At 55.8% G+C, this 9,222-nt stretch overlaps 1 protein-coding gene across 1 annotated transcript in view; it reads left to right on the forward strand.

Annotated features, from left to right (window-relative positions):
• TCOF1 (Treacher Collins-Franceschetti syndrome 1) overlaps positions 1-9,222 on the forward strand; it is a gene marked incomplete at its 5' end in the record, with an annotated part of 16,937 nt that overhangs the window by 4,006 nt on the left and 3,709 nt on the right. The window contains 8 exons of the mRNA XM_008941464.1: positions 1-8; positions 789-886; positions 1,309-1,533; positions 2,123-2,398; positions 6,122-6,296; positions 6,449-6,585; positions 8,130-8,379; positions 8,631-8,713. The exon at positions 1-8 is cut by the window's left edge and continues 335 nt beyond it. Coding sequence (XP_008939712.1) covers positions 1-8; positions 789-886; positions 1,309-1,533; positions 2,123-2,398; positions 6,122-6,296; positions 6,449-6,585; positions 8,130-8,379; positions 8,631-8,713 — 1,252 coding nt within the window. The remainder of the gene's footprint in view (positions 9-788; positions 887-1,308; positions 1,534-2,122; positions 2,399-6,121; positions 6,297-6,448; positions 6,586-8,129; positions 8,380-8,630; positions 8,714-9,222) is intronic.

A 9,222-nucleotide genomic window follows, 5' to 3' on the forward strand; every position in this document is an offset into this window, starting at 1 on the left:
CCGGGCAGGTAAGGGCCTGCAGGGTGGGGTGGATGTTGGGTGTGAGCTGTGTGAGCAGTGCCCCCAGCGTGTTCCTCTTGCTCCCATGCTGGAGAGCTCGGGGCGATGCTTGCTCCTCGGGCAGGCTGTGGGGATGCTGCAGAGCAGCTGGCTCTGGAGCTCTGTGGGATGGATCCGGCGTGCTTGCTCCCGCTCTGAACAGCAGATCCTGTGCTAAGATGTCTGTCTGGCAGCACCCGGCGCTCCTGCGTTGGAGCCAACAGCATGGCCTATCTGGAGGAGATGCTGCAGTGCCTTTCCAAAAAGCACAGCATCTTCTCTTTGTTCCCAATTGCACAGTGATTGTTTCGGGGTTTTGAAGTCTTTAGGGAAGTCTTTTACTGCTTTGAAGTGTGTGGGTTGGGGCTGGGGGGTGAGGAATAGACTGCAGAAGCTCTGAAAATGGTCATTCTCTTGGCCCCTTTCCAGAGGAGGCCCGGGCAGGCTGGGTGCCCCTGCAGGGAGCTGTGTGTGGCTGGGCAGCTCCCCGCCGGGTTGGAGGGTGGCTGGGAAGGATTTCCCACTCTGCCTGCACTCGAGGGAGGGCTGTTTGTGGGCCAGCGTTTGTCTGGAGAAGCTGTTCCCAACAGGCCCCTGATGCTTTCAGCAGGCTTAGCCCCTCTTCCTGCACCCCCCTTAGCCCTCTCTGCAGCTTGTTTTGTTTCCCTGACTTCAAAAGCCGCATTAGCATCGTGCTCTGGGAGCCCAGAGCAGGCAGCAGCTGTGGCATCTCCTGGCTTGTGTTTCAGAGCCAAAGCAGGCAGCTGGGGCTGCTGAGAGCAGCACTGAGGAGTCGAGTGATGAGACATCCGAGGAGGAGGAGCAGCCTGCAGCTCCAGCAGCCCAGGTAACCTCTCCAGTCCTTGTCTCTAGCAAATCACTTCCCTTCCCTTCCCTTGAGGGAGAGAGGGAATGCTGCAGTGCTGTGTTTCTGACAACACCCCCCTCCCTGGGTGTGTGGGATCCCCAAACCCAAGGCCAGAGAAACACCCTGTGTGGGTGAGAGCCCCGCTAACCCTGCCAGCATCAACCATTCCATCCCAGTTCCTCCTAGTCCCTGCAGTGGAGGGACATACTTTGATCTGTCCAGGGGGATTGATGTGCAGCTCCACAAATAGAGTCAAGCAGCTGGTGGAGAAAGTAGCTTTCTTCAGATAGTCCATGCCCCGTGGGTGTGAACAAGCCTGTCCTGGTCAAAGTTAGCAAGGTAGCTGCCTTCAAAACAGATCTCACCTGATCCTCCTGATATTTTGTTCGCCCTTTTTGCAGGCGAAACCAGCTGGGAAAACAGCACAGGTTAATGCAGCACCTCTGAAAAGTGCTCCTGCTGCTCCAGTGCCCCTCAAGAAGAACTCAGTGAGGCAAAGGGCCCCGGCACCAGCCCAGTCCAAACCCACGTCCACACCAGTTCCTGGGGCTCCACAGCCCAACGACACATCCGAGAGCAGCGACTCGTCAGACAGCGAAGATGAGGAGCCCCCCTCACTCACCCAGGTGTGTCTGAGAGCCCATCTCTCCCTCCACACCTCTCCAGGGCTAGGAATTGCAGGGGGAAGAATATTTTGTAAATGCCTGTGGTGTATAGCCAAGTCATGTTGAGGGTGGGAGGAAATGTCTTTGCTTAGAGCTTTAATCAAGCCACGGTGCCTGCCTTAAAGAAAAGCAATCCATCAGTATTTTTAAAGAAAAAAACCCCAGCTATTCTTTTCCCACCTGAAGAGGCAAATTGTCACAGTTGAGTTTGCCTCTCAGCTATAAATTGCAGTAAATAGTGCCTCATTTGTGGAACTGTAGTGCAGCTCAGCTTCCCTGCTGTGGGGAGTGAAGTGCTGCGACGTGCCTCACTGGAGGGGGCTGGTGGCAGCAGCAGGCTGGGCAGGACTCTGCTCTTGCTCTCTCACCTTGGGAAACTCTCCCCACAGAGCTAGATGAAAGGGTGGCCAGCATTCTGCCAGTTGCTAATCTTCTTTCAGCATTTGCCTTTCCCAGGGGGCTTTGAAATTTCTTCCCTTGATTAGTTTGAGCAAAGGAATTATGCTGCTGGGGGGTTTGCCTTGTTTCACACTGTTCTTGTCTTGCCCAGACAAAGCCACTTCCAAAATCCTCCCAGGCCGTCCCGTCCACGGCGAAACCTACACCAGCAGCAGCACCACCCCCCAGCAAAGCAGCTCCACCAAAACCACTCCTGCTGTCTGAGGGGAAGCCAGCACCAAAACCAGCAGTGCCAAAGCAGGCCAAAACCACCCTGGGAAAGACTGCTACTCACACGAAGGCTGCTGAAAGTACCAAGCCAGTGGAGAGCTCTGGAGACTCCTCGAGCAGTGAAGAGGATGATCTCCCCTTGCCTGTCAGCCAGAAGGTAGGTGACACCTTCAGCTCAGTGCCAAGGGATGGGACGTGCAAGGCAATTGTTTATCCCTGAAACATTTCTTCAAGCACCAGCAGCATGTAGTGTGTTGTACCTCAGTCCCTCAGAGCGGAGGATCCATCTTTCTACTTGGAAACAGGTCTAGCCTAGCTCTTCTCACCCAGCCACACCAGAGCAGGGTGGGCTTAATTTATTTGATACCAACTGTTTCACTCTGCTTGTCCCCCTGGAGCAGGCCTGGCGTGTGGGGTCACAGATAGCTTGGCCTTGGCTCTCCTGTCAGGGTTTGTTTGGGCCTGTCTTTAGAGAAGGACCATCATCTTAGACTAGGCTTGTATTTAGGTGGCTGAACTCACAGGGAAGCAGATCCCTCCCTGAGAGCATCCTGGAGACATTCTGCACGAACTCAGCTGCAGGGCCCCTTGGAAAGTGCCCTGAAAGCAGCGTTTTGGAGGTGGCAGCTGTGATCAGAAGGGGAGCTGGGGGCAGAGCCTCACATGTCTTGAAAGGAGGCTCTTCATCAACACGTCCTTTCACTATTGACAAGCAGGAGCTGGAGAGGCTCTGCATTTTTTGTCTTCATAGCCTTGGTCTGCTAAGGTGGGTGGAGGGGGACGCCTCTCAAACAGTTGGCTCTGTGCTGCTCTCTTCCTGCATGATTACTGGTGAAGACTCAGATCTGGGTGGCAGGAGCAGCTATTCTGATAGCTGTGTCATGGAGTCCTGCTGTAAAACTGTTGAGGTTCCTCCGTTCTGTAGGTGAAGGATGTGCTGGGGTAGGTTTGTTTCCCCACAGTGTTGATTTGAAGCTGGCAGTGACAGGTAGCTGGCTGTTGAACCACTTCAGCATCCTCTCTCTTGGAAAGTGGCCATTACCCCTCAACAGCAAGGAAGAGCTTGTCATCGAGGGAGCTCTATTTTTGCCAAGCAGGCTGTTTCTTCCCATGTTAGTAGCCTACAGACAGAGACCACGAGCGAAGCCTTAAGATAAACCATTAGGCTTAGCTGTGTCCACAGTTCTGTCCTCCCAGTCAAACTCTTCTTAGCTCATCCTCACCATCTGCTACTTGGGCATATGCTAACCACTGACTTACTGTATCCTGCGACTTCCTCTCCCTTCTGTGCAAGATCCAAACAGATAGAGAGCGTTGGAAGCTGCTTCATCTTTCCTTGTGGGGGTGGATTAGCACAATTAAAATGAACATCATGCCTAAATTGAACTGCTTAATTGGTGTGTTTACCCCTGAAGACTCAAGAATATTTAGTCAAAGAAGTTGACAAGGTGTTTGCATATTTTGAGGGGGAAGGATGGTGGTGGAGGGCAGTGTGGATTGACCTTAGAGATGCTGTGAGTTTTTTCTTTGGAACTGCTAATTTTGCTCTGCTTCCTCTTTCCTGGACATTTTGGGCCAAAGGTGGTACTTGGGTCCTCTGTGAACAGGCTTCAGTTTCTGCTTACCAGGTCTGGGGGTGTGAGATGCACGTGCGAGCTGGGAACCTGTGTCTGCACAGAATCATTGAGGTTGGAAAAGACCTCTAAGACCATCAAGTCCAACCACCAAGCCAACACCACCATGAGCACTAGACCATGTCCTGAACTGCCACATCTACACGTTCCATGAACGATTCCAGGGATGGTGACTCCACTACCTCCCTGGACAGCCTGGGAGCATCCAATGCCTGCTTGAGCATCCCAGGAAAACCCGTGCAGGCTGCACAGCTCTGCCTTCAGGTTTTTGTCGTGGGCTACAGGGGAGAGGCCACATCTCCCAAGAGACAGAGTGTCTGTGCAGGCAGCAGCAGCCTGTGGTGGGCACACATGGCCCCCTCTGGCCCCCTCTGGCCGTGTGGTGCCCGGGCCCGGCGGAGCAGCAGATGGGTTGTGTGGGAGCTGAGTCACCGTGTTCTGCTGAGCCACAGCCAGCTCCTGCTTCTGAGGCTGGAGAGGGAGCAGGAAAAATTATTTCCTCTGCAGTTATTTTTCCTCTTCTCTGAGTTACTTGGGTACCCACGACTCTGAAGTTGTTGGAAGCTCTCTGCGTTGTTCTGCTCCCTGTGTGTCACTTGGCCACTGACACTGCCTGTCACAGTTCAGCTGCTGGCCTGAACCCCCCAGGGCCACGCCACAGGACGTGGTCATCGTCAGCTGTCTGGCAGTGACCAAAGTGAGGTGCATGGAGGGATCTTGGCCTCCTCCCAGGAAGATCTGAGGAGTCCCAAGGCTGTGCCAAGCTTCTGGTGTTTTCTCTGTGGGTGCTGTTACGTTCTTTCTGTGTCCGGATGCCTCTGTAAGGCAGCTCTTTCCCCATCCCTTGCTAGGTTAGAAAATGAAGCAGCCCTTGTGCTGTGTGTCCGAGCAGCAAGAGAGGCCAGTCCCTTTGCTAGTGAGGTCTTAAAAGCTGAGTGAGTGTGGTCTGATCTCAGCAGACATTCCGTTGCACAGCAGCGCTCGGGACGAGAGGGAGAGGAGCTGGCACATTCCAGTGGAGCGTGTGAATTCTTGCGTCTGCTTCAAGTAGTTCTCTCCTCAGCATTGCAAATCTGGCTTGTCTCCTGGAGATAGTGACTCACTGGTATCAAAACAAAACAGACAAGTGAGGTTTGCAATCCCCCCTCCCCAAGCGCCTGTGGAGGTTTCTGTTTCTCTAAGCAGAGTCAAAATGTGCTTGGCTTGTTCAGAGAGCTCTTCTGTCATGGGATAAACATGCAGATGCTGTTGTCTGTTTAGCGTTTGGCTTAGAGATGATAAACACTGCCCTGGTGGCAGCCCTTGGCAGGGCTGTGCCAGGAGCCTCCGTGAGATCCCTGCTCCCTGGAGGCTGCTGGGCTGGAGCTCACCGGGAGCAGCCCCTGGCACCTCCAGCTTCTCTGCCATGAGCTGGGAGGGTGGCACTGCGGGGGTGGCAGGGGCTCTGCAGCCCCCTGGGAATCTCTCTCACCTTTTGGGAGGCTGAAGGGAGATGCTGTCACGTGCAGTTGGATGCTCTGCTCACCCTGGCAGGCGGGCTGTGCTCTTGGCACAGCAGCCCAGGGATGAGTGGAGTAAACTGAGTGGGTGCAGAGCACCGTGAGCCTGGAGAGTATCTGCGGGTGGTGAAGGTGCCAGCTTTCAGTGAGCTCTCAGTCTCCCTCTGCTCCTGCTAGCCCTCAGCAGCATGCAGGAGGGGTGTGTGCAGCCCTCAGGTCAGGCAGGAGTGGGTCCTCCCTGGTCTGTCTCTGCCTGCCCCCCATGTTCCCAAGTGCTTGGGTCAGCCCCCTGTCTGCGCTGAGCTCTGCAGCAGCTCTAGGATGTCACTGCTCTGAGATTGTCTGCAAATCATGCAGGTGTCTTGGCACAAGGCTTCCCAGCTCCCTCCGATTCCCCAGGCTGGGGGAGAGTTCTCCTCCCCTCAGGCTCCTGTCCAGCCAGTGTCTCTGCCTCCACAAGGCATCACTGTTAAGAGCACTGTTCACCCTGCATGCTCATGTGGCAAAGCACACGTGGGCTTCCTGGCAAAAGCAGATTGCCAAACGCAGGGGTGTGTGTCTTCAGCAGCTCAGTCCAGGCACCATCTGAAGCCCCTTCCTATCCTGACATGCCAAGGATGGAGTCAGTGTTAGTAACAGCTGTGTTAGGGTAAAACAAATCCCAGCTTGAGCTGAAGCTGCTCTTAAACTCCTAAACAACACCTGTACTAATACCACATTTCTGGGCCTGTGTTTCTTTTTGTTAAGAGGTTAACAGAACAGCCTGGACCTGTTCCCAGCCTGAGCCAGGCTGCTAAAGCTGGGCCACCTGAAAAAGCAGTGGGAAGCACCTTGAAAAGCCAGGCCTCAGACAGTGAGAGCAGTGACTCTTCTGGCAGCGAAGAGGAGTCGCCCGTGGCACCGACACAGCCTCCACAAGCTGGTGAGTCCCCTGGGATCCCTCACCTGCATCCTCCTGGGCTTCCTCCTCTCCCCTGCACGTGGAACAGCACAAGCTGCTGTGATACCTCCTGCTCTGGACCGCCACAGAGAGCAGCTCTTGCTTGTGGTGACCATCTCTTCCTCCTCCTGCAGTGAAAAGCAATGCTGTGCCCCAGGCAGCCACTGTGAAGAAGGCACCAGCTCCAGCCCCAGCACCTCCACCTGCAGACAGCAGCGATGAGTCCAGTGAGGAGTCAGATTCAGAGGAGGAAATGGTTCCCCCTTCTCAGGTAAAGAGCTGCTGACCCATGGGGTGTGGATGCTGCCAGTCCTGCTCACTCAGGAGGTCTTGGGACCTAGGAGGTGGTAGCTGGGTGGATGCTGAGCAGCACAGAGAGCTGTTGGCTGGGTCAGGTTTTCTTGGCGGCATCCCTGGGTCTCACTGACCCCAGCTCTTCTTGGCTGCAGTGAGCTAGCAGTGTGTGAGAGCAGTGGAGGGTGTGAATGTTTTGGCAGGAAGAAGAGTAGATGCATGAGCCCAGAACTCCTCTGGGACTCTGTCCTCTTTGCCCTGCTTCAGGGTGTTAGACTGGAAAAACAGCCAAATCCTTGCAGGCAGAGTCTCCGTGCGCTGGGTAGCTCCAAGGCAACTGTACCCCTGGTTCCTCCCAAACCCCTGGGCATGGGGTGCAGCTGGAGCTCTCCAGACTCCCCCTCCACAAGCCCTGGGAGGCTGGAAGGGCCTGCCCTGAAGGGTGGCACAGTGTTCCTGCTGCCTTCCAGCTAGAGGAGCCAGACCCTGCCTCAGAGATGGGAGGTGACCCAGATGTGTGCCCAGGGCTCTGCTGAGTGCTGTGGAGCTGATCCCAGCTCGCTCACCCGAGTCTCCTTGTGTCACATCTCTTCCTGTCCCCACAGCAGAGCTCCCCAGAGCCTCAGCTGCCTCGCTGTGAAGCTGGAATGTGCCACGCTGTGGATGTGTGACTTTGAGAGTGTAGGAGACATCCTGGAGGCCAAGTGCCTGCTTTGCAAAGCAGGGTTTGCAGCTCAGGTCCTGCTGGTGCTGCCGTGGGCAAGGATCTCGCAGCCCACGGGCACATCACATCTTGCCTGCCTGCCCACCCTCAGGATGGGTGTCTTTGGGGCACTCAGCTGATGCTTTAGGCACTCCTGAGGTGCTGGCCTTCACTCCTCTGCTCCTGGCTGTGCCAGAGGCTCTGCTTAGAGGCTCACAGGAGACAGAGCTGGCCTGCATAGAGGATAAAAAAGAAAAATGAGCCTTGGTGCTGTGCTGAAAACAGTGGAAGGGCTCAGGAGCTAGTGGTGGATTGGTGCATGCTCGTGTCTCCTTCCCCTCCAAGTTGTGCTTTGTCCTGATTTTCTTTCTCATCTGTTTCAGAGTCTATCCCAGCAGAATGTCAAAGCAGCCAAGGTGTCGAGTGCAGTGGTTGCCAAGGCTAATGCCACACTGCCCTTGGGCAAGGGGCTGAAAGGACCTGCTGCCCCTCCTGTTAGCAGAGTGTCCGAGAGCTCAACGAGCGATTCCTCGGAGCAGGACGTGCTGGCTGGAAAGGTAACGATGGAGGAGGCTGGTGTGGGGGCCTCCCTGGGGAGCACGGGCAGGGGGGTCTGCTGGAGATCTGCCTCCTTCACCTGGGGGCTGGGCAGAGATGAGTTCTCTGTGCCCTGAAGGAGAGGTTCTTGGGCTAACCATGATGGCTGAAGAAAGGCCAAGGTGGTCCAAGCCCACCTGTTCTGGGCTGCTTCTTGTAATTCATGAGCACAAGCAGTTATTCCCCCTTCCTTCATGGGCTTTCTGTCTTTCTCTCCCTAGACCTCCACTCCTCCTAGCCTAAAGCAAACGGTTCCTGTGGGAAAAGCTCCCCAAGCCAACGCTGCTGCCCCACTCCTGGGAAGTTCTGCTGCCAAGTCGAGGAAGGCAGGGCTGAAGGCAGGGCTGCAGCCAGCCCAGGACACTCGGCTGAGCCAGGCCCTGCCACCTGCCCAGGCAGAGGACACCTCGGACAGCAGCAGCTCCTCGGACAGTGATGAGGAGGAGAAGCCCAAGCAGCCCCCCAAGCCTGGTCAGTTCTCCCCAGAAGATGTTCTAAGTGCTGCTGGCCAAGCCAGGGTGGGGACACTGTTTTGTTACCCTGTGGGAGGTGTCACCTTCACATAGTGCTTGGAGGGGGTTCCTCCTCCAGTGTAGCAGAGTGGTCCCCCTCTCTCTGAAGAGAGCAGAAGCCTTTTGGTGGCAGTAACTGTGCTGGGTAGATGAACTCAGCCTCGGGCAGCAGTGGTGGGCTTAATGGGCTGAACTCTGCTCCTCCAGCAGGCTCCCTGCAGAAACCAGGAGGGACCCAGCTGGCCCACAGCTCCTCCTCGGAGTCCAGTGAGGACGAGGCAGCAGCGTCACAGGTATGGTGCCTGAGCAGGCTGGGATCCTCTTGGGTCTTGCAGCTGGATCCTAAGTAGGACAGAGAGGCCTGAATTCTCACCCATAGCAAATGGGGAGCTGGGTGGGCTTGCCAGCACAGAAATGGGGGTTCCTCAGTGCAGTGCTGTGAGCAGAGCCTTTAGGTGGGGGCAGAGAGAAGCTTTTGAACCTGGAATGCTTCCCCAGGCAGCTGGGCCTCAGCTCCCTGCTCACGGTGCCTCCCCTGGGCCGAGGGATGGGAGGAGGTGGTGCCTTGCAAGGGTTAAACCAGGAGAACTGTTGCACGGTGCCAAGAGCAGCAGGACTTTTTTCCCCACTTTTATTTGTAACTTAAGCTTCGTCCAAGCCATTAAGCTCCCTTTGTAAGTAACGTGCAGGGCGTGCAGCACATCTGCGGCGCATTAGCTGTGCGGGGCTGAATGCCAGCGGCAGGAGCTTTGCTGGGTGAGAACAAAGAGGAGAACCTCTGGCGGGCAGCTCGGGCTGCTGG

This window comes from Merops nubicus, unplaced genomic scaffold, assembly GCF_000691845.1.
Source record: "Merops nubicus isolate BGI_N331 unplaced genomic scaffold, ASM69184v1 scaffold31145, whole genome shotgun sequence".
Taxonomy (NCBI): Eukaryota; Metazoa; Chordata; class Aves; order Coraciiformes; family Meropidae; genus Merops; species Merops nubicus.